The sequence below is a fragment of the Rissa tridactyla genome, chromosome 3 (assembly GCF_028500815.1).
Source record: "Rissa tridactyla isolate bRisTri1 chromosome 3, bRisTri1.patW.cur.20221130, whole genome shotgun sequence".
Classification (NCBI taxonomy): domain Eukaryota; kingdom Metazoa; phylum Chordata; class Aves; order Charadriiformes; family Laridae; genus Rissa; species Rissa tridactyla.
The window spans coordinates 38,840,857-38,865,920 of NC_071468.1; the positions used below are offsets into that span (position 1 = coordinate 38,840,857).

Sequence of the window (25,064 nt, forward strand, 5' to 3'; positions counted from 1 at the left end):
AAGACAACTGACAATAAGTAACAAAGGGTAAAGTACGAAATCAAGGGAAAGGACAAATGGAAAGTTGTACCTGTTACTGAGAAGCTTTTTAAAATCTGATTTTTCTCAGCTCCCATCTTCCTAACCTGTGTGAGTAGACTTGAACTCAGTGTATTGGGCTTTTTCCTGTTATTTCTCTGTTGATACGTCTGGGTCACTTTTTGTTGGTGATCTCACAGGCATCAGAAAAGCAAAGGATTCTCCTTTTGCTCTGCTGGGAGAGCAAAAAGTCTCCCGAGTGCCATTATTTGCAAGGAAAAGAGCTAGAGGTGATGTCTAGGGCATTTTTCACTGCATACTGATGAAATTTCTGTCACTCTCAAGAATATTTCTGGCTGGCGTGAGTCTAGTTGTGCAATTTTTTCCTGTATTTACAGTGAAGAATGCAAGACCTAACAGCTGAGGTAACGAGCAGTCTGCTGCAGTTTCCAGAGGTGACTCTTCAGGCACTTGGGGAAGATGAGGGAACCCTCGGCTCTGTGCTGTGCGGGAGGTTTTCTGGAGGTGAGCATTTTCCTTTAAATTTGGTCTCGGTATAAAGCTGTTCTTGCCTGGAGGCTACCTGAAGCCTCAGGTCATCGTATCAGCTGTGTCAGGTTGGTGCTGTTAAGGGGCATCCTGTTTAGAGAGAGAGAACAAAAAGGGTGCTTCAGCGATGACAAATGCTAATATTAAAACGTGAGTATAGTTAAACTTTGAAGTGGACTTTCCAGGTGATGTGACAGTAGAGCTGGGTGCCTATCTGGAGGTCTAGGCTTCTGTTAAGACCAGGTAGAATCTATCTACCTGAGTGTAAATGCAGGAATTGAGCTCATACTTCCTTTGGGCTGGCAGTAGTTCAGTGAAACAAAATGCCTTCAATTCTTCCTCTACGCTCCAAGACTTGTATTCCCATATGCGTTTAGATCATTTCTAGCAAAACCAAGGCGAATATGGTATAAAGGCTGTCGATCAGGACCTTGTAATCTTTATCCCAAACAACCCAGATTCTTCGGTGCGGGAATGACAAGTACAAATGCAAAATAACAAGGTGGTTAATTTTAGGAGGGATTGCTTGGGGATTTCAACGGGTGATTTTGAATCATTGACTAGAATGAGGTAGGTCGGTCTTCCTCTGCTAGGTACGTTTATTGAAGGAAAGGGGCAGGCACTGTGATTTTTTTTCAGCTGTTTTCAGTCTTCCGTTGGACATTTGCTTCAGTCCTCTTTCTTTTCTCTCACAGGGAGAAACGGCCTGGCGTGGTTGGCACGTGGTCCTCACCTTGAGGTGGTGAACTCTGTGACAGGAGAGCGGCTCTCTGCGTACCGTTTCAGTGGAGTCAATGAACAGCCTCCCACTGTTCGTGTGGTGAAGGAGTTTTCCTGGGAGAAGAGAACTGGACTGCTGGTTGGGTTGGAAGACGCAGAGGGAAGTGTTCTCTGTCTGTACGACCTTGGACTCTCAAGAGTGGTTAAAGCAGTTGTTCTTCCCGGGAGGGTAGGTACTTTTTAATTGGAGAAACGAAGCTTTGATGTTGTTAGGTGCTGCGTAGGCCTGTTTTAGGACAAGCTTTGGAGCGTCTCTTTGTAGGAGGTATTTTTTCTATTGTGCGTTAACATCCTGTCACTTGAGAGTATCCAGTCAAGACGGCGTTGCTGTAAAATCTTGGGCTTAATGTGCCATTATTGTTTGAGTTTACTGAGAGTAAAACAAGTTTTCTGGTTTTATTGTAGAGCACAAAGTTACCCGATTCTCTCCTTCCACAAAAAGGCATTGAAAAGCACCTTTTTTTGGCCCCAATTGCTTGATTTCCATCAGAAATACCGTCTTTAAAATGGCTCAGAATTCCATAGTTGTGCTGTAAATGACTTCGACACATTGCCTTGAATCTCAGCCTAGCAAGCAGGCTGAGGAGAACACATATTTCTGTTGACTTAGGAGAGGAAAAAACAGCCTCTAGTGAGTTATCTGACAGATTGTTGGGAGGTCACCTTGTGGTTGTTACTTTTCTTCTAAATGCGGACTAGTGTGAATTTTACTAAGCTGGTCTCTCCCTTCAACGCTTTCTAAATACGTTTCACTCCCATGGAAATGGTGTGTCTCCCATGCAACTTGGCCGCTGCCTCGTCTGACTCTCGAGCCCTGATTTATCCTAACGCCCGTTTGTCAAAGAAGGCATAGACTGTATCGCGGTGCTGGTGGGCTGTGAGCGGTGGGAGACCTCGATGTAGTTGTGTTTGTCTGTCTTAAGCCCCTTGAATACGATAAAGTTTCTTGCGTATAACTGATTTTCTGTGTTTTCCTCCAGTTAATTACTGCGAAGTAGGAAATGGAAATTGCTAAGCTGTACTAATAGAATGCCCCATGTAAGTTGAAGTTAAGTCACTTACCCGCAGGAAATCTAGTAAATGGAAGGCAGTAACAGGTTTTTGTACGGGGCTTTTTTGTCTTTGTCTCTTTTCTTGATCTAATTGCAAACAATGCTTTGATGCTCCTGGATTTACTTTTTCTATTGAGCTTGTCAAAGAGCTCAAATAGTAACTTGTAGTTTTCCTGTAGGTAACCGCTATAGAACCCATAGCGAATCACGGAGGACCCAGCGTGAGCACTCAGCACCTCCATCAGAGTCTGCGATGGCTCTTTGGGGTGGCAGCAGTGGCTACAGATGCTGGCCATCTCCTTCTGGTTGACCTTAGTTTGGATGATTGCTCCTGCACTCAGAATGATATCGAAGCATTGGGTGAGCCTGCAGTTTTTCCACATGAATTTAAACGCAAGAAAACTTCTGTCTTCTAACGAAACAGTATGCATCCCACTTTGAAGACCCTTGTGTCAGACATTTCTGACGACTGGTTACAGGTGGCAGTTTGACATCGTATAGTCCTGACCTGATTAAACCTGGGAGTGTCTGACTGCTCCTCGCAGTGTTGTAAATGCCCCCTCCCACCAAGATCCCTGTGCCACTATGATTCTTGCCAGAGAGGTGTAGGAATTTTGCCACGTGAGCCGGTGCGGCCGCCTGGTAGGAAGTTGTGTTGGAGGAGCCCTGTTTCCCGGGAATGCTCTTCTGCTTGTGTTAATTGACTTGGGGCAAATTTTGGGCTTGTTTTTTAAAATAAACCCGACTTACCAACACCCATGCATTTGGATGAATGAAATCTCGAATAGGTGTACTCAGATTGCATACACCGTTTTGGCTATTACAACAGCAGTTTCAGAAATTGGTGCCACTTCAAACAGTTTCATCATGAGGCCCAAACTCCTGATTTTCAGAGTCCAGGAAGAATTTGTCTATGAAGGTTACACTTTTACCTAGCTTTCAAACGTGAGTGAGAATACTTGTCTTATCCGAGAGTTCTTATGTTCTTTGAAGACATACATAATGGAAATGGCAAAAAAAAGTGTTGCATAAATGGCTATTTTGCCTGGCACGGTAGCATTAGATGATAGGGGTTGTCACGTCAGTGCCTAAAATGCAGCCTAAATGGCATAATGTATTTATTTATTGCTTGGTTTTGTGTGTGTAGATCTAGAAGTTGTCACTAGAATTCCTGCTGAAGTTGCACAAAGAAGAGAAACTGTGACCAGCGAAGGGAGACATCTCTGTTTTCAATTACAAAATGCTTCCGGAACAGCAGTATCAGCCCTGTGCTACATAAGCAGAAGCAACCAGCTCGTTGTGGGTTTCTCGGATGGCTACCTGTCGCTCTGGAATATGAAAACTTTGAAGAGAGAGTAAGTAGGCCTTTACACTTGGCCATGCCTGGAGGTGTGGGGCTCTCGATTTGTTGCTTAAGGAAGTATGTGGATGTAAAGAGAACTTTTTCAGGGACTGACATGAGTATGAGTATAATCTTGGCACGTTCAGAAATCCTCTTCTGACATAACTTTTCAGTCATACCTGGATCAAGTGGTCCGCCTTCTCCCCAGTGGACTAGGATTGTTTTCCTTATTGTGCCTGTGGATTGAGGAACTGTGGAAAGCATGCTTCCTGGGGTTTTCAGAACCGGTTACTGCAACTGGGGCATCCATTGAAAGGCTGAAGTATGTCAGTGATGTGATTTTGGTGCCGATATTCTCTAAAGTGTCCAGGGTGAAACTAGTGAGACATGAAAACTCAATAGCTGACCTGTGCCTGAAAAATGTATTCTTTCCTGCATGTCAGCTTTGGCCGAAAGAGCAATCTCACCTGAAATATTTGGCTAACTTCTGGTCGGGATTCACTTCAGCAGATCTGCACTGACTCCCCAGAAGCTGTTGGATGCATAAATAGACAGTGGAGGAATAATTAGGTGGCAAGAGTAGAGTGTGGAGGTACAAATAAGGTTCAGAAGTCAGGAAGAACAATGCTTGACGTAGTCCAAGAAACGAGAAACTACCTGTGTTTGGGCCACTAGGCTCACCTTTTGTTTTCTTTTTCGTTTTGCTTTTTTTTTCCCCTAAACCTGTAGGCACCACTCTCAGCTTGAAGGAGGGAGGATTCCTGTCTATGCTGTCACTTTTCAAGAGCCTGAGAATGATCCTCGCAATTGTTGCTACTTGTGGGCTGTTCAGTCTACGCGGGAAAGGTGAATAAAAACTTTAACTATCAGCCACTGAATTAATTCCTTTTTTTTTTAAGGATATTTGTTCCCATACAGTTGAACATGTGTATTTGTTGTGTGTCTGCGATTCTTTCCGGTACGGAAGGTGTTAAACTTAGAATGCAATTTTTACAGGATTTACCAGACGTGAAGAGGGACCTACTAGTTCCTGCCTTCTGTCAGAAGGCAAAGCAACAGTGGCCATATTCTTCTGCTCGCATTCTCAAATGGTTTGCTTTTGTTCCTCGATGACCGCTTCATCATTTGTTTGATAGTCACACCGTGGTATTAAAATACCACTAGGAGCAGTTGAGGCTGCAGATCTAGAACACCAGACGTGCCCACACAACAGCCTGCCGCCCCTAAAGGCGGCGGTGACAGTATTGCCGATGGCCTTGTGCCAGCGTCAGCAGTCTGTGGAGCCTTGGTGAGCCAGTGCAGCTCCCCTGGCAGAAAACGATTCAGCAGAAAAGCCAATGGGTTCCTGCTGTTCTGCTGAATCAAATCGGACTTGGAAGGGTGCAGAGTGTGCAAGAGGGGGAGGGGAACTTTGGTGGTAAGGGAAGGGCAGAGAGATCTCTCTTTCTGCATCAGCAAGCGATTCCATCAGCTCAGCTGTTGGTAGAGTGGCAGTCTTTTAAAATTTGACTTCAAAGCAGTTTTGATGGAGAACTCTTCATTGTGAAGAGCTATTTCCAACAATTCTTAGTCCATACAACATATTACAGCTTTCCAATTGTACGGTTGGCTTTTGCCCCTGAAGCTGTTAGTGTCAAAACGCCCTCCTTCATGTTTCAGTGGCTAAATGTGGCCGATGATCATGTTTTGGGAAGAGGTGGTGTTCTTTTCAGCAGGAGCATGCTATTAAGAAAACGTCTAGGTCTACTAACACGACGATGAGGACTATAAAGCAGCTTTGTAACCAAATTTCATAATTTATCCCTTTTTCAGTGAAGGTGATGTGGTGAGTTTACACCTGCTGCAGTTAGCGTTTGGTGACAGAAAACGCGTGGCCTCAGGACAAGTCATGTATGAGGTAAGAGGTGCATGCGTGGGAAAAGCAGACAATAGTAATTTTCTCTAAGGGAGTATCAGTTGAGTTACAGGGGTGAGATTTACCATCAAACTTCAGAGCTGGCTGAAAAAATAATAATGTTTTGCTGAGTCTTCTTGGGCACGGCCTTTGTCCATACCTTTTGGAAAGAAGGCATACCATTTTATACTGCAGTGTCGTGTGTTCCAGCTAGATTCATCTGCAAAGAGCCCGTATAAATGAAATTCCTGAAGAGGACGCGGCTTTTGCAAATAAAATTATTCTGAAATACCAAACGAATGGCATGTAGGAAGAGAAGATTGGGCCTTGAATCGCTTGGTTTAACCAAGCTTGGGACTTGAATAAGCTTCTGTCTCTCTCCCTTTCTTAAAATACAGTCATACTCTATTCTTTGCTGATCTTCAGTTTTATATTCTTGGTTTCCCTTAGAGCTTTGTCAGCCGGACTTCTCACATGAAATGCACCTACAGTGTCTCTTCAGTGTTGATCCTGACACTTAGTAGCTGTAAAGATAACTTGTTCTTCTTTTTGGCTGGGTGACCTATTCAATCTACTCTTAAAGCCAGGAAAATATGTAATTTGGTCAGAAGAGTGTACCTAAATGTTAGATCTGGCTCCAAGAGGATGCGTTTAAAATACAGATGTGAGGTATCCTTGTATCTCAGATAGCTAACAGAGACAAGGCGCATCTGTTAGATGTGTAATTCCATTCAGTTGTACGCCTGGAAGTCTTCCAAAATCTTTTTGAGGGGACAGTAATCTTAGTTCAGAGCAAGTCTTTCCTCCTGATTTGGTACTTTCTCTTGCATGTTCTCAATAGCTATGGAACGAAACAGGGGTGACTCTTGTATCGTGGTACTCTGGTTTTTGTAGGGACTGTGCCTTTTGATTTTTTTGGATTAATTTAGATTTTGAGTGTTTTGCTTATGTGTAGGAAAGGTGCTTCCTCATTTGCCACTGTTGCTTTTGCATAGAGAGAGGTTAGGTGTTTGGAAAAGGTGGTGTTTCTTTAAAATGCATTATCTATCACGGTGACCAAGTAGAAGGATCTTCCAGTGATTCATCGCGTGCTGGATGCTATCTCTTTATCTTTGTTGATGTGCGGGACCTGTGCTCCACAGCGGATACTTTTAGTCTCAGAACACTTCCTTGTAGTCACAGATTGGTTAGTACTACATGACTGTCTGCCTGCATGGCTGTCTGAGTCAAGTTTCTTGTCCATCTTCAGGGGTAGAAAATTTAAGTGTCTCCCGTTTGCTAGGCCAAGTTTGAGTAAAGAAGGAGGAATCTACTGTTGATCCTTGTTCATTGGATAGAGTTCATAGGAGCTCAAAAGACTTTTTCAATACAGCAGTGCTTTTTGTTCCGGGAATTAGGTTTGAGGCTATGAAGCAGTGCCTCTTTGACTGTGTGTCATGGTAAAAGTCACAAATAGGACTTATGGAACATGTGGTACTGTGTTTTTCTATACGCGTGTCAAACTCTTGTCTCCATTGCCTTCAAGGCTGGTTTAAGTCTGCTTAAGTAATTAAACAGAAAGGTATGTTTAAGTAATGCTTCCAAAGACCTTTTTTGTACTGTCGCAGCAGTTGCTAAATCTGGTGCATCAAATCACGATCGTAGAGCGCATCTTTACCCTCGTTCTGCACAATGCTTGCGGATGGGCAGAGTATACACTCTCTACTTTGATACCAGAGTTTGACCAGTGCATCTCGTTTGAAAACTTGTTTTTGTGTTTTGCTAGTCAATGGAGTCATTACTTAACATCTGCCATACAATGGAGTTCCTTAGAATGACTTTGCCCGGCGTGGAAAGTTTAAAATGCACTGCTTTGCTTCAGAAGCATTTTCTTTTTAGTTATGAAAGACTTTTTTTAATTATTTAATTTTTCTTTTTAGACAACCTTCATATTTATTTGTAACACTTCCTGGAATCATTAAGAGAAAGCTCGCCTCTTCTCAGATTAGGTGAATTAGATGTATCCTATGAGATCATACGGGAATGTGTGGTTTCATGCCAGTTCGTTTCAGAGCTCTGCAAGTTTAGGAAACTTGGGTAGAATGTGGCGTTATCAGTTTATGGGTTGTGTGGGTTGGGTTTCTTTTTCCCTCTTTTTTTTTTTTTTTTTTTTTAATTATAGAGCTGCTATTTGTCCCCAGTACACCCATTCATGTGTTGTATGGTAGACAGTTTGAATGAATGCTGTATTTGGAAAGACGGTATTTCACTTCACGCTTACTTAAAAAATGGCGCTATCAGAGGTTCACCACAATCGTGCCGGGGTTTCTGTGTATCTCAAAATTAGTTTGTTTACTGTGTAGTAATTCGTGATGCTAAAAGCCTTGGCCACGTGCACCCCGTGTCCTTTCTGGTTTTCCCTTTTGCTGTTGGCTGTGCTTGGTGAAGGAGCTGAGGGATATTTCACCCGTTAGTCTCTGACAAGATGAGAGGAGGAGCTGTCATAGCTTACGTGGCTTGAAAGAAGATTGCTAATCAGTATGAAGTTCTCACAGTAACTAGAGAGGGGTGCACGGTCACTCTGGTGGTGTGCCCATAGAAAATACCTCTTGACAGCTTTAGCTGCTCTAATGCTGGGGCTTCTCTAACTTCATCAGTTCTGCAATCAAGACATGGAGCAAAGAGCTTTGCATGCATGTGTGTTGCATCATTTTAGATATCTCTTTGTAGCGATATATTTATTTTTATAAAGAACATTCTTGGATGTCGCAAGGAATTCTGCAAAACATGTTTAGATCTGAATAATGTTAGGGAAATTCTAAATTTTGAAAAAGTGCAAAGCCTTTACAGCCAAACTTACCCGTTACGATTTGACACTGCATTCTCTTGCATGTCAGGCGTAGTTTCTGTTTACCATCAGAAATAGGCTCATGCGAAATACACAGTATAATAAGCCTATTCTGTTAGACTGTCTTTCATATTTAGCCATACTGTATGTTTTTATCTTAGAATGACCTTTGCTCTCTTCTCTGATTTTTTCCCCCAGGGTTTGGAATACCGTGGCGAAAAGTTCAGTTTAGATCTCACGGGTGGAGCCTTTCCCTTGAGAGGCCAGATGAGTACTAAATTAATCAGCTGCCAGACTGTCGAAAAATTCCGCAGCGACGTTGACGGAGAGGATAGCGTAAATGAAGGTTTGTTCTGATGTCCGTGTTTGGTGATTTTAAAAGAAGTGCTTTTGGAACCTAAGCAACGAATGCTGTTCTGTCCCCACAGTCTGAAAGTCTTGCCTATCTGCATAGACTAGATTGTTGGGATTATTTACGAAGAAAAAATGGATGCTTAAGTTATGTGGGACTTCTTTAAGGGAAAAAGTGGGTTTTATTTTATGCTTGCTGACATGCTATCGCGATGTATGGTGGGGCCGTTTGTATGATGATGGTCAGTCGTTTTACTCCTCCAGCTGCCATCTTTGAACAAGAAGTTCAAACTCTCCATTGCTTAGGAATGTGACCAGAATTTTTTCCCTTCTTCAAACCGATGTCCGCATCTGCATCCAGATGGTAGCCCGTCACAAGTGGTGCTCCCCAGGGCACTGCACTGGCGCCACTTCTCTTTAGTATCTTGACCAGTGATCTGGACGAGGGGACAAGAAAAAGGGGCAGTGTGACTGAAACCTATCACAGAGATGTTTGCTATTCCGTAAGTACTGTAATCACTCTTAGGAAGTGTTGTGTTTCACGAGTGACAGAACAGAATGAAGCCAAAATAGAAAGTGGTGTTTTAAAAATATCGGATCTATCGTATTTTCTACAAGTCAGAAACAATGTCTTGTCTTTTACAGTCACGTCTCCTGACACCAGTGTCTCAGTCTTCAGTTGGCAAGTGAATACGTACGGTCAGGGAAAACCATCTACTTACCTGGGTGTATTTGACATTAATCGCTGGTATTCTGCTCAAATGCCAGATTCACTAAGGTAGATTTTTCTTCAGTAGTTTTCCATATGCCTGCCAATAATTCATTTGAATGTCGGCATTTAGCTTACGCGCTTGTTTTCTTTAAGGCCGGAAGAATTCCCTCATGAGTGCCCCTATTTTGCACTGTGGTCGCTGGATACTGTAGTGAGCGTGACTTCTCCGAAGCTCCTTTTGGATATTCTGGTCCATGAGCGGAGTCTAAGTCGGGGAGTTCCTCCTTCTTATCCACCACCTGAGCAGTTTTTTCATCCAGGCAACTATAACTTTGGTAGGTATTTCACTGCTTTTGAGAGTGATAAGCTTAAAATGAGGTCAAATGCCATTCATTGGTTCTCTTGTTCAGTCATTGTTTGTCATTCAAAACCCAAACCAAACCAAAAAAACACCCAGTCGCCCACAAACCCAACTCTGATCACGTTGTACTGACAAGGTATTTACTATTGTGGAACATATCTGACAGCCGGCTGAGTTTTGGTGCTTTTGTAATGTAGGCGGTGAAGTGGTGCTGGTTATAGCCTGAAATGCCTGTGAACTGAAGCTCAAAGCACTCAGTTATATGTTTCTAGATACCGGTGTGTAAAAAATGTAAACTGGTCATGCCATAACTGTGAGAGTACGGAAGGTTGTCAAACGTTCCCTGTTTCTGCAGATGGTACGTGCTTGCTGACCTCCGGAGTCGTTCACATGACTTGCACCGGCTTCCAGAAGGAGGTGATCTTTTACTGTATCTTTATTGCGAGTGGCAGGAGATGTAGCTTTTCTAAGTTTTCTGTTGCACTGCTTTCCGTGTTAGGGACCGTTTCACGCTCATCCTGCCCGTCCACACGCATAGTTGCAATTGTATCCTGTCGCCAGTTGTATGCAAATGGTAATGTTTTAGGTCCCCTCTTGGGACTGTACAACTGCCGTTGTCTCCTCTTGAAGCACGATCGGGGATTGAATGTCTAGAAAGGAATGCAACGTTGCTCCAGGAGCAAGAACAAAACCACTGTAGAAGGCGGGGAAAGGTGTTACTTCTTTATTGCCCCTCAGTCGAACTGCCTGCATAGTCTTGAGTTAGAGTTTTGATCCCCAATTCTCTTGAAAAAGGAGGGAATGGAGAAAATGAAAAATCACATAACTGTTTGAGGAGTGAAAATTTTGTTTTCTCCCAAACTCGGCCAAATTATAACTTCTGAGCCACGGCACAGATTGTGACAGATAATTTTGAGTGAAGTTTCAGCTCACTAAATGTTTCCAACATGAATCGGCTTCCATACGAATAGGCATAGAAAGGATCTTCCAAAGCGTGAAGTTGCATGTTAGCTTAGCTTATATAGAATGTATTTTGTGTCAGTGTTGAGGGAAAGAGCAAGGCCTGTGTATAGACAGAGAAGGTAGAAAAGACTTAATTACGCAGATTGCTAACCTAAAGCATCTTAGTGGTTCAGGCTGTCTGACGGTGTCAGTGAACATTTAGATTCTTCCTTTTAGAGGTTATCCAGAAGCGTAGTGACGGAATAACAATGCTGTCTTAATCTGTGGTTTTCGATTGATGTTTCAGACCTTGAATTTTTTGAAGAAATCTGGCCCTTCGATATGGGAAGCCATTCAGGATAGCTACAATAGGTGTCTTGTAGCTGGCTTGCTGTCTCCAAGACCAGTTGATGTCCAGCCATCCAGTTTGAGTCAGGTGAGTGCCTATGAGGGAATCAAGGGGGAAATACATCCATCTGGTCTGACAGGGCTGGAGGGGCTACAAGACACGATACTCCAATTTGAAATACAGGTGTTGACCTGAGCTAGCAGAAGTAATCGTATCCTTAGATCCAAAGTAGTGACTTTGACTGGGAACAGCCCTAAGAGATCTGCCTTTAGAGACCCCTCTCTTAATTCGGTGCCACACACAGATGCGCACAAGGAAGCGTGCAGTCAGTGCTGGTCATGCCCAGCATAACGCATGTGTCCCCCAGAGCAACCCCCATCCCTGTCAGTTTCTCAAAGCAGTGGTTCAGTGCAGTAGCCGACGATGGGGGCGTCTCACTGGGATGCGAGCTCTTGCAGACGTCGGCTTGCTGCACTGTACGTGATCATTTGCTTCCAAGGAAGTGGGCTGTGGTAAAGGATTACTGCTGTCAGCTCTCCCTGGCAATTTCTTCACGGCTTGCCCTCGTTTTCCCTTCATCGGTAGGCTTTTCTGCATCCTCTCCGGGCGGATCTTCACCCCTGTAGCCTCTGCCTTGTGCTGCAGTAGCCCAATTTGCTCCTCTGAGACTGCCCTCTTGCAGCTGCAACACCTTAATCACCTTTATCTCATGACACTCGCTACCTTCTATGTGCTTTATGCCACCACAGTGACTTCACTCCCCCTGCCATAGGTTTTCCATTTGCAATGCACCAACCTTTCCCTGGAGCAATCAGCAGGAAGGGGAGAGCAGCCTTCCCGCTGCCCTCCTCTTCCTGTCTCCTGCATTCGTCACCACATTTGTGGACGTGTGTTAGGACATGAACGCTTCTGCACAGTGTGGTAGCTCAAAGAAATTTCTTGGCAAGCTGGCCAATGGTGTGTTTCCTTGTCTGAAACCAGTTTTCCGAAAAAGATGGCAATATCACATGTGTGTTCTACATGTGTAGAAGTCGCTTTGAATGTCATGATTTTGCCTAGAGGGGAAAGATACTTTTGAATGTGTTTAAAAAAACCCAACCAACCAAACAAATCCCATCCCAAAAACCAAAGTAAAAACTTATGAAGGGTCCTTTCACCTGAGAGAAGTACGAGAACACCAGCTGAGATAAGCTACTACTTAATATCGCGCGTCTGTGCGTACCTGTGATTTATCCTTGTAAGGATTACCACTACACTATAATACAGTATTTGAAGAGCCTAACATTTAAACCATTAGGATGTAAATGTTTCGCTTCTTTTCTGTCACGTTACAAAATTCCAACGTACTGTTTTGGGTGTCAGAACTGCTTCATGTCTTCATAGTCTAGAAAGCTGCTTGGCCGTAGCTTCACTGTTTCCATGCAAACGTTGCACAGTTGTGTTTGTCCTGTCCCCTTCCTGCGTTCCTGATGGCAAACTTATATGCACAGATGTGTAACGCGTATTAGCAGAGGATGTTTCTGGACGTAGTAAGTTGGAACTCGGTACGTGAAGACTGTAATGCAGAGGCATGCGAAGAAAGATTAGAATTAGGCTGCAGTAAGTTGAAATGTCAGAGGAAAAGTGTGTTAATGTGTTCCTCAGAGCAGTGGGCAGTCCAGCCTGTGGCTGGAATTAAGAGAAAGGACGTGGCGTTCCTGGCCTGTGTCCTGATTGACTTTGTGATGTCTGAATGAGTATACAGTTAGAAAGAAACATTTACTGTTGATGGTTCACATGGTGCAAGTAGGTAAGATTCTCATTTGAGTTTGTCTGTTACGTTTAGGAGGAGCAGCTGGAAGCAGTATTGTCAGCTGCTGTCCAGACAGGTTCTGTGGGACTTCTGACTGGATGCATTAAACATTGGATATCTGAAGGTAATACTTGGAACGTTGTTTTTTTACGTGGTACCTCTTTGAGTTGGAGCCTGTTGATTCATTTCTTTTTTGTTCTCTTTGTTTAAAGAGCAGCCAAGGTCTGCTGGTAATTTACGGTTTGTTCTTGAGTGGACATGGAACCAAGTGATCTCTACAAAGGAAGAATTTGACCAAATCTGTGAGTACTAGCGTAGTCATTCTGCAAACCTAAAGTCGTTCTTTCTGATTGAGCTTCCTCAGTAATACGCCGCTATAGGATATTGCACGCGGTCCTTGAAGTGCGCCTTGAAACTCTGGAATTGCTCTGTCGGCTAACGATTTAATATTTATTCTTGAAAAGGTGTTCCGCTGTTTGATGGCTCTTGCAACTTCATTGACCCCCAGACATTACGGTCTCTCCAGCGCTGCCAGTTGCTTTTGAGCAACCTTAGCACGGTCTTAAACTGTTTTCTCACAGAAGCACAAGAGCTTACTGAAAAAGGTTTGTAGTAGTGCTACAAAATCTTTGGTATGTTTTATTAAGATTTGGAATTGTGGCAACATGGGCTTTTGTTGTTTTTGAGGATTGGAAGACAGTCACATTTAGCTGGGAGAAGGGGCTTAAAGCTGAGCGCTTGGGACCACCACAAAACACGCATTGAGTTCAGGGCAACAGTTTATGGTGGAGCTCATGCAAGGGGGTGGGGGAGGCTACATTCAGAGAGAAGCTTTGTAGGCAACTGGGCTGAAATTACAGCAACCGAATGTGGTATTGCTGAAAAGTATTCCTTTGAATTCTTAGCTAGCAAGTTCTAGTTGCATGCAGACACCGTGTTGCAAATTGCTAAACAATACGAAGGAAGCGTAAACGAGTAACGTGCAAAGTAAGTTACTTGAGTTTCTACAGCTTTTTCTCTTAGAAATGGTTCTTGGCCTATTGAGAAAAGAAAAGAATATCCCTTTGCTATCAGAAGAATCTCTGCTACGTGAGAAACAGATGTCTTATTCCTGCGTGCATTTAGTAGTTCAGGCTTTGGGGTTTTTGTTTTTTTTTTTTTATTTTAGCCTTTAGTGAGTTTAGTTCTTTATAGGGGTTGCTTTTTGTTTTGGTGGTGATAGTGGGGTTTTTCTTCAAATAAGAAAGCGATACAGCATGAAAAACGCAAAGACAAAGATTTCTAATGTGCTATTTTTATACTTTTGGTTTAGTAGGATGAAGGGAGTTTTGTGAAAATGAACAGAATTGCATAACGCTAATCATCTCCTGCCTTTTTTCAGGTTTTGCAGACGTGACAAATAAGCAAGCGGTAACCGGCCTCATTTCTTTGTATGCACGAGTGGTCATCTGGTTCTGTCGATCCGGTCTCCTTCCAGAGGGTTTAGGTAAGCGTGACCTGTCATACGTTTGTAAGAAGGCGACCATCCAGTGAGTGACTCCCACGAACGCATGCTTAGCCATGTTTTTGTAACGGTTTCGTCAGGAAGAAGTCGTGCTGGTTCAGTGGCAGGGTGTGCTGAAGTTCTGTGGGTGAAGTTGAGATTTTGCTGGGTTGTCAAGTACACAGCGTAGAATGAGGCAGGCAGTTTCTTTCCTGGGTGGATTTTAGGGATAGCAATGGGCGTCTGACTTCAAGGCGCTGCTTGTGTCCACAGCTTGAACTACTTGAGATTTTAAACAAAGTACTATTAAACAACAAGTACCGGAATGCTTGTTTTTACAGTGAGAGCATTACCTGCATGTTTTGAACTTTCTATCAGTTGCTTGAGGAGAAAGTACACCTTGGAAATCCTTCTTTAGTTGGATGGATTATAAATTCCATTGTCAGCCTTAATTGTCTCACAGATGCTCACGCGGCATGTTTAGAAACCATTCCCTTTGAGAACTGGGTGGTTTTTTTTAAGGTGAACTTCAGCTTACCCTACATGTTGTGAATGCTGCGTGAACTGTAACCTTGAAACGGCACTTGGGGCAAGAAGGAATTGAGTCTTGTCTCTTAGAGTTCTTTTAGCAAAGGCAGAAAGAGGATTGGCTTCTTTCAGAGTTGGAGGCTTCTTGATGCTTAGCTTGTACGATCTTCTGTCTCTTTAGGCAAAAATTTTCCTTTACAAGTGTGATATGACTGCTTTAACTTGCTTCTACTTTGTTGCCTGCAGATGACGATACGCGTTTGTCGAGACCTTTCTACAATTATCCTCTGATTGAGAGCTACTATACTGGTCACCGACAGAAACTTGAGCGTTTATCAAGGTAAGAGCTAGAGGAAGACTCTAGAACACTTCCACGGCAAATTCAGAAGTGGAAGGGAATGGCTTTTATCTCAACAGTTGCATGGGCTATGCGTAATGCCGCTGCCAGCAATACTCTTGACTTCAGTGACACGTGTGTTCTGTTGAACAGAGAGGTTACTTTCCTGTGTTAAAATGTTGATATCTACCTCTGCTTAGTACCACTGGTTGGTATCATCATTTTTCGGTAGTCTACTTTATTCATTGGCTAATGTGTATAATTTCTGACTACTGAAAAAGGCCACGTGATTAGGACAGGATCAGTCACCTCCATATGACCGATTATGACCACATGACCAATAGAGGGTCATAACTGTATTGGCCTAAGTCCCCTTCTCACAAGTACGTGGTGTGATTTCGTAAGATGGTTGGAGTTACATGGAGTTGGCACGCCTCGCACTCTCCTGGCTGTCGGATAGAAGGCACTTGCTAACGTCAGCTCTCTTTCCTGGACTAGCTGCCTAGCACATAGGCGGCATGCCTTGGATTAGCCGATAATAGGTTTTTCTTTGGAAATTGTACTGAAAACTGAATAAAGACCTGACCAAGCTTCGGCGATGGCACTGTGACCAAGAGGCTGCAAGGTGAGTTAAGGTGGAAGCTGCAGGGTAGGAGGTATTGACTTCAAAGTTCATCTTCCTTGGCTTACTTCTCAAGTAACTTACATACAGGCTCGTGTGTTCCTTCGAAGCACAGAGCCTCTAGTGTCCTTTTTCTGCTTTGTGCCATCGGGAGATTAAAGGGCAGGGCTGCAGTCAGCAGAAGACTGGAGGAAAGCCGTCACACTGGGAGGCTGGAATTAGTGTTTAACTCTGTCCAAATCCTTGCTACCTTTTGTTCCAGAGGAAGATGGGACTCGGACTGCTTGATGGTTGATGGAATGGTTTCCCAGTTAGGAGACCAAGTGGAGAAGCTGTGGCGGAGAGATGCAGGAGGAACTGGGAAATACCCGCCTGCCAGTTTGCATGTGAGTGTCCTGTTCACTGAGAACAACAACAAACGGCCGCCCTCCCCGCCAAACCCCACCCAAAAGCCAATGATTTAGGGAAGACAGGCGTTTTTTCAGAACTTTTAATTTTTCATTTCAGGCACTGCTGGATCTCTATTTGCTAGAAAGCATTGAAGAAAACTGCAAACACGCAATTGTATCCTTTCTAGTTATTTTGATTACACCTTCAGGGGATGCACATAAATGTTCTTCAGTGTTGGTCGCCGACCTGTTTCATGACATTTTTTCATTTATGCTTCAAAGACGATGCAAGTGAAAACATTTAGTTTAGCGTTAAGTTGTAGACAGAAGCGCTGTTTTATTTCTTTGTACTGTGGATTTTTGATGACTTTTTTCTTAAACGTTTTGTTGCAAAAGTCTTCTCCGATAGGGAGAAAACAGTTTTAGTAATAAGGGTTGAAGATATAAAATGTCCTTAGTTTTTCTCCAAATTTAAACACCGTTTAAAATTTTCTAAAACACCCATGATGGGTTATAAAACAATTTCTGTTTCAGAGCAAAAGGATTTCTAAGAGTGGTTTACCAGTACCGGATTTTTGCTGAAATCACGGGTTTTCCAGCGCAGCTCACAGTGCTTGCTTTGGTTCCGTTGAAAGTGCAGGCACACGGAATAAGCAACAGGGAGAAGAGAAAAGTCATGGGGCAGAAACTTAATTTTTAAGCTGCTGAAATACACAGCCTTGCTTTTGCTGTTTGTTGCCTAACCCGCGAGGGGAGCCTAGAGAGCAAGGGGCTTAGAAACGCTTATAGCCCAGAGCTGTCTTGTTAGATGATGTCCCTAAAAACGGACGTCAGAAAGAGAAAATGACACTACCAATGAGTGACCTGCATACTGGTTTAAATCCAGTTTTAATCATTCGGAGCTGAGCTGTACTGTAAGGATGCCACAATTTACACTGTTTTATAGACGCTGGACATGAGGGAAAAACCCAACTGTGGAATTTATTTGCTGTAATAATTGAGCATTGGATGCTCCAATGTTTTGAATGTATTTTCTGCTTCCTACCACTTTTATATTCTTACTTCATTATGTTTTTCTAAAGGTAATGTGATAAAGTTTTGGTCTTACAAACTGATTAGCCTTAATGAGATACCTGATGTCAGACAATTTACTTGCTGCTGGATATCAAGCGTTCCTTTCCGAGTGAGACAGAAACTTCAATCGACTCCTTTGCAACTGCCTTTGGCATGCCTTGGGGACTTGTTAAGCTTGTTGAAGGTTTTTGGCTTCTAGATCACAATGATTACGAAGTAAGTATGGTAGAGTTGAGTTAGACATACATTGCAGTACAAAGCTATAATCTAGAAAATGATTTTAAAACCCGATCTCTAACTTGTACAGAATTCACTGGCCCTGCTCTTTCATCCCGCTACAATCAAAACCGCGTCGTGGCAGCACAAGAGAATTATTCAGTCCCTCCTGTGCCAAGGGGAGCGTGGGCAAGCCCTCAGATACATCCAGCTGATGAGGCCACCCACGGCAAGCAGCGGGGAAGTGCAGCTTCTCCTCACTGTGTTGCTCTCCAATAGGTAAAGAAATATACCCCACCATTTTGTCACGCAAATCTTGTGAAAATGGAGAACAAAGAATAGAAATCATCATCCCCTAAGTTTCCTTTAAACTTTGAGTACAAGACTCTTGGGGCATCTCTTTGGTTATGCTATTAACATCCCTTTACGTCTGAAAAATTAATTACAGGTGCATGGTGGAGGCTTGGGGTCTGTTGCACCAACATGCCGCTCAGGCAAACTTAGAAGACCTCTTAAAACACATGTACGGAATGTGCCGTGAGATGGGCCTGATGGAAGACTTGCTGAAGCTGCCTTTCACAGACACCGAACAAGTAAGTGGGAGCAAGGAAAAATGTTCATCGTCTCTTTGAAAAGAGAAAAGGCAGAGCCATAACAGATTTTTGGAATGATTTTTTTTTTCTCATAGGAGTGTTTGGAGAAGTTTTTAAGGACCAGTGCCGGTGTTCAGAATCAAGAATTCCTTTTAGTTCACCATCTGCAGCGTGCCAACTACATTGCAGCACTAGAGCTGAATCAATCCATGAATGTAAATCTTATGGTAAGCGTGAAAGTTCTGTTCTGTCAAGCGTGCACGTTTCTGCTGGGTGTTACTAACTGGTTTTGATAGTACTCAATAAAAATCCTGCTTTGTTTTTTTCATACCAGTCTTTGAAACACTCGGAACAAGTTTCTACACCTTTGGTTACAGCTGAAGCTAAATGTTGACCAATATACGTCACTACTCCAAAGCTACTCTATGAAGCTATAAATTAAATGTTACACACCACTGTTGACCCCACTGAGAACAGTTTGTTTGCATCTGAGGAATAAACATGTATCTTTCCCATCAGCCAATCTTACCATTCCGTTATTGAGATACGTATGTTATGCGTGGCTTAGATTACTGGAAGTTGTTTGTGTCACTCCTTCCTATGGGATGACGAGTAGGTTGTATGTCATCGCTTGTGTCTTGCACGCAACTGTATTTTTCTAGCTGAGAGCAGGCTAGGTGCCAATCCACAGGTTAAATTTCTGTGGGTTTTGTTTGTTTTTTTTTAATTTCTGCGAGTTACAGTGTGCTCTCCAATTCCGCAACTTTCATTTCACGGCTTTTATGACAAAAATTCTTGTCTAACCTCTATTTCTCAAAATAGCCAGATTACATTTTGTGTTACATGAACTTGTGTTCTGGATTTGTGACGCGTTTGCCGTTTTCTGGAATCATAGTTTTCCAGTGACTCAAACTTCTAAGGTGGTTTTGGAAGTCGTAGGTCCTGCATTTGAAAACTGTCATGTGGCCAGGTGGTGTGCGTAGGTCGCTTTTTCTTGCTTGTTTTAATCTTCACATCATGTTGTCCAGGGTAATTTCCAGTTGTCCCGTATATTCAGGGCACTGGCGTTTCAGGAAGAACAAGGGAAAGCCTGCTATGTAGTAAGTCGTTTGCAAATTGCAGGTGATATCAGAAAATTGCAGGTGATAACAGGTGTATCAGAAGAAGGTTCTGCAGAGTGCCAGCATTGTTTTAACTTCAAGTTGTAGGCTCTGTTGCTATTCCAGTCTTCCTTCCACTTTGCTACAAGTACCAGGTGAAATCGGTGTGTGCGGATGGGTAGAACTTGCCGCTGTTCTGTGCAGTGGAGGTGTTTTACCACACCCGTAGAGGAAATCTGCTCACTAATGCGAAATAGCCCGGAGAGGTCTGTGCAATGAACTTCTTGTAATTAGTTAAGCTTTTGCTTTGCGCTTTTCCTTCATCAGAACGACGGCGATCATCGCTTGACCGACAGAGCAGTTGCCAGAAATTCTCTATTAGCCCAATATGGCAAGATCCTTCCACGAATTGAAAGGCAGCTGGCCGTAGAGAGAGCCAAGCTTTACCATGTGCCTGCATTGGCCTCAAGAGAAGGTAACTTTTAGCGGGGGGAAATAGAGGGGAGAATTCCCTGTCACTTGGATGACACCAGGCTGAAATTTTTCCCCTCTTGCTTTACAGTCTCAAGACCAAAGCCATTCACTCCAGTAAGAAAACAAGCTAAAGCAGGAAATGTGCGTCAAAGACCAAATTTTCTGGCGAAAATATTGTCCAGAATTAAAGAATCCTGGGCAGGAATGAAGGAGAAAACTGGTTTCTCACAAGGTGGATTTTAAAGATGATGTCGTTTTTATAGCTGCTAAACGTGCTGTTTCTTCAGCAGGATGTTTCTAAAATTGAGGATGTTTCTAAAATGGGACCTGTTGAGATCCAAACAGGAGAGCAAGCAGTTGGGTTTCAACAGCACCCGCCAGTCCCTCACTAGAGACAGGAACAAGAAGAGACCTTAGATGCATTCACTTATTCAGCTCATCTCGGCTTTGGGATTTAGGACAACACTGTAGAGAAGACGGGGCTGGACTTGGGAATACGCAAATCCCTCATGGGAGTCAATGGAAAATTTGGGATGGGAAGAAGGCAGCAGGTCACAAAGCTTCCGCAGTCATTCCCGTAGCAGTGCAGTGAAGGTGTTTCTGCTTTCGTTACAGCTGGTGGGTACTGATTTAGATGTAAGCGCCTGGTTTTGGCTTGTGGGCCCTCACTGAATTTAGGACAAACTGCTTACTGCTTTCTTGTTCGTAGATTTGTAAGCATAAAAGGAAAGTTTACGCAGACTAGTATTTCTTGACTTTAGTTTTGAAGCATGGCGTGTTGCTAATAATATATCGCTTTAGCAAGTTTTGACGAGGCGGGAGGCAAGAAAATAAGCTGATTCTATGGAGACTGCTGTTGAGGGGCTGCTTCCTTCTGCCGTTGTTGGCTAGCACTGCAACTTAGAGGGCTGGGCAAAGGTCTTTACACGTGGATTCAATTATCCCGACCATCCGAGTCCCTGGAAATAAGTAACGGTTACTGCTTTTGTTCTCACCATAAAACCCCGAGTATCTTCACGTGGATCTAGAAGGAACGAATACTTGCTCAGCACAGGGAACGGGAAGAGACGAGGTGGAGCTATTTAGAATATACTGTGTTGTCTCAGGCAGTCCAAGCGATTCCTTGAAGTGCAGGGTTGAGCTGTCGGATGTGAGGGCTGGCTAGTTTGACAAAGTGTTGCCGACTGGAACTTTCAGCTTTTCTCTCATCGTTGCCTTTTACCCTGTTAGATGCAGAGTGGGTCGCCGTGTGGGCATTTGTCGTCAGTGCAGGAAGTACTGCAATGGGATGATTTCTGCCAGTTGTGGCTACAGCTCGCATTGTAAAACTGCTCACTTTGTCCAGGAGTGGCGGCAAATCGTAGTCAGGAACAGAAATACCAGAAACGGGGCACGCGATGGCGTACACTGAACACTCTCTTCTCCGTCCCTTAAACACAGAAGCTGTCATCGGTAGCAGAGAGTACACTGTATGTTTCTGACTTTACACCCAGCAGTGATCTGAAAGGAAAAGCGGCATTTCACTGTCCTCAGTTTCATCTGTGTGAGTGTGAAGTCAGTCTGTTTGGTAATGACTATTGCATTAACAGGCTTTTTTTTAACTGTAGGTGATGGAAGATAGTGCGCTTAAGTCACCAACCTCAGAAGCAGCACCGGCAACACCAGGATAAAGTGAAGGACATCCATCGGGCGATCGTCCATACAGCTAGGATTCTACAGAGTCATAGTTAGCATGTTGTTTGACTGTCAATAAACATTGTTGAATGTGATGCAGCTGAAGGAGACGGAGAGCTTTTTACACCTCAGAGTAATTTTCAGAGACAAGCGTTGTAATAAGGAATGCCCCCCAGCCCTCCTCCTCTCGCTTAGCTTTTGTAGCTGAGCAGACGGCAGAGGGTATGGAACATCCCTTTGGTCAGTTTGGGTCAGCTGTCCTGGCTACGTGCCCTCCCAGGATCTTGTCTTTTTTCCTCCTGAGTCCTTTCTCAGACCCAGCCTTCGCACCGCACCCCTAGCAGCTCCCTCTGCATCTCCGGGATGATCAGTTTTCCCTCCTCTACGAGCAAAGGAACCCAGAATATCTTCCAGGATGGAGAACTCGAACCCCACGTGGACTGATGGAGTAAGGTGGGCTGTAGTTAGTGATTTTTCCAGTTAAAGGCTTTACAGACCGTGATTACACTTGCAGTTTTATAGAGTTTGCTCAAACTGCTTACGTTGAGAACTGGAACTGCAAATCAGAATGGCAGACTTGAATTTGGTCTTAAACGGCTATGTTAGGCCTTCTGTAACGTCACCTGCCTGCCTGCAGGAACACTCGGAATTAGGAGAAGTTGAGATTTGAGGTTTGTGCGGTGATGTCATCCTGGGAGCTTCGTCCAGTTTTGTATAGACTGTATCTATTTCATTATTTCCCTTTTTATTTTATTATTAGGATTTCATGAAAGCAGTTTAGTTTCTCCTACGCTCGTAAATCTCTCTCTACCTCTCCTCCTCCTCTCCGTGTACGAGAGGTTGGGGGGGAGCATCTGTCGCCGGCCATTGGCCAATTCGGCCAAAACCACGACAGATTTATTGGCGCCCGACGTGGGGCATGAATGCAGCTCTGATAGATTGCCTGAATAGTTTGAATTCCAGCTTGTTCAGGGAGAAGAGAGAGTTCACAGCATGTCGGTCTTAGGTGAAATCTGGTATCGTGCCTTTAGAGAGCTTTGTATGAAGTTAATGGATGCAGTGGGGTTTAACCGGTCAAATATATTGCATGGCCTGTTTCTCGTTTGTGTTTGGACGCGGTGGTCTAAGCGTGCCACGTTGGCGTGGGTTTGCCTTCAGAGGTATAAAATAATTGCTTGGATAACGGTTCTGCCTGCCTATCTTGGGCATCTCGTGATGGAGGCTTTTCCTAATTACACTTTCGGGATGGATTCTTTTCCTAATTACGCTCTTGGTCGTACCTGGGGAAAGTTGACTTTGCCCTTCGGTGATGATGCCAAAGCGACAGTAACAGAATCGGGATGAGAAACCTTCGGGCCGTTTCGAGAGTGAACGTTACTTTCATTCGTACGTGATCCTGTTGTCGGTTTTCCCGAGTGTGTTGCAGGGCTGGTTTATTGTTAAATATCGGTGCAGGAGTGAGTATGATGTGACATGTGATGTTGCTGCTCAGACCCCGGGGCCAAAGCCAAAGACAGCAGAAACTCGGGCAGCCCTGCCACCGAAAGCTGCAGTAGGAATTCAGACAACCCCCCCACGGAAAGCTACAGCAGAAACTCAAACAACTCAGATGACTGCCCAAGCCGCAACACAGGCACAAACAACGCCACCGGCCCCGACACCAGCCCGAGCGGCATCGGCTGCCCCCCACCGGCCCCGGCATCGGCCAGGCCCACGGCGGCTGCGCCCCCCAGAGGCCCCGGCGAAAGCCACGCCTCCGCCCATGCAGGCCAAAGCCACGGCCTGGCCGTAGGGACACCGCCGCCAGCGGCATGGGCTGCCCCCACACGGGCCCCGGCAAACGCCACGGCTCCGGCCCGGAGGCGGTGGAGAAAATGACTAAGACAATAGCTGAGCAAAATGAGAAAAGTGCTAAACTTCTTCATGAAATGCTTGAAAAAGTGTCTGAGAAGGGGAAAGAATCCCACTCTTCCCCTGAACAGAGCCAGGTTGCAGTCATTAAGAAACAATGGTAGCGATTCAGCTTTTGGCCACCTCACTTGCTCTTCCTCACTTGGCGGTACAGTTCTGCTCTGACTTTGCGAGCCTGTCCAGCTTGCTGGTCTCCTGGGCACCGTTTTCCCCACTTCACGGTTCAGTTTTCTATTGGAACCAGAAGAGGGAGGGGCTAGGAAAGGCCAAGTGGATGCTACTCTTTGCAATGATGGCGTGCTCTCCTGTCATTCCACCTTACGAAACCACGCTCTTACGGTCTTTAGTTCCCCATAGAAGGCAGGAGTGGGTCAGACAACGAGTAAAGAGAACGTCTTGTTTCTGGCCGTGTTTTCCGGTTCCTTCTGGAAAACCGTCTGGGGAGAGTTGCCTCTTAAAATCAGGGCGTGGGGGCGCTCAAAAAGCTCACGCGAATAGTGAGTGAGAATGCTTGGGACAGTCTGGTAAGGAACGAAAGCAAAAGGAAGCTTGTTTCTGTATGTTTTCTGCCTTGACCCTATCTTCAAAGAAGCCCATAAATAATTCTTTGGCATCGATTTTGTAATTCCAACATTGCAAAACGTTTTCCTCTACTGAATACTGTTGGTAATCAAAAAATCAATTTGATACTTCTCTTTCTTTTCAGGACCACAAGAAAAGGAGGCTCTTGGTCACCTCCACCAGTGGAAATAAAATTCGTCTCTCCTTTTGGAAGTGCACTGGATAAAGCCATGGATCGTATTGCAAGAATATGCCCAGTGTGCAAATATGTCTGAGGATAACCGAGCAGTTTAATCCCCCATCAGAACTTCCCCTCGTGGAACACTACTCTCAGGCTTGTTATTTCAATAAAATTGTTTGCTGCAATTTCATCAGTTTCCATGTAACCACTCGTAAATAGCTTTGTTGTTGATTTCTGGTGGGGAAAACAAGCTACGGGCAGAAACCAATCCATAGTGTCTCATGAGTCATTTACTTCTTATCCGTAGTCTTACTGGTACAGAACAGGTTTCTTTTTGGCGTTGGTGAACTTAATACTGCGAAGCTTAAAGCTTGATGCCGGTGTCTGCCAAGTAGCGAAGGGTTGTTACAAATCTGCTGAGCCGGGGCTTCGTCCTTCCTGGCGGCAGGAGCCCGGCCTGGTGCACCCCAGACCTGGGGGTGTCTCTGTCCCAGACCCTTGGATGCGGCTGCTGCTTTCCCGTTTGCAGGTCAGGCCAGTAGCAAGGCTGAGGGTGCACCACACACATGCACGACAGCAACGCGGCTGGCTACGCAGGCTGCCAGAGACGGGGCCGTGCCTTTACCACCTGCCATCTTGCACTGGGGCAGCTCACAGAAAGCCGCCTCTCTGGCTTGTTGCAGTTGAAGCTCACGAGTGACACCAGAGGCATGCTGTCACTCTGCAGGTTCCCCCACGCAGCCACATTTGCAGAGCCCCAGAGGATCAGCAGAGCCTTGAGCCCAGCTGTCGTCTGTGCCCCAACTCTGGGCTCCGTCTCTGACCTCTGGCTGAGACACCGCATCTTTCCAGAGATGGCTTTTCCTCCTGCTCACTGGCTAGCCCACCCTGAGGTCTGCTAGCGGTTTCCTCGTGCACATTTGGCTAGGGGAAAATACAACAAAAATACAAT

The 25,064-nt window shown here is 44.5% G+C and overlaps 1 protein-coding gene across 1 annotated transcript; it reads left to right on the top strand.

Moving 5' to 3' along the window:
- Nucleotides 1–401: 401 nt before the first annotated feature.
- LOC128907321 (protein ELYS-like) lies at nt 402–20,010 on the top strand (the record flags this gene model as incomplete). The annotated part of the gene is made up of 24 exons (XM_054196050.1): nt 402–543; nt 1,263–1,516; nt 2,579–2,759; nt 3,547–3,754; nt 4,471–4,587; nt 5,554–5,638; nt 8,661–8,808; nt 9,459–9,591; nt 9,679–9,860; nt 10,242–10,303; nt 11,136–11,264; nt 13,003–13,093; nt 13,182–13,271; nt 13,434–13,574; nt 14,351–14,455; nt 15,227–15,320; nt 16,202–16,325; nt 16,447–16,503; nt 17,472–17,618; nt 17,710–17,897; nt 18,067–18,211; nt 18,307–18,438; nt 19,639–19,786; nt 19,874–20,010. Coding segments are annotated over exons 1-24 (3,219 nt in total), but the record flags the coding sequence as incomplete, so codon positions are not given.
- Between the last annotated feature and the right edge of the window lie 5,054 nt (nt 20,011–25,064).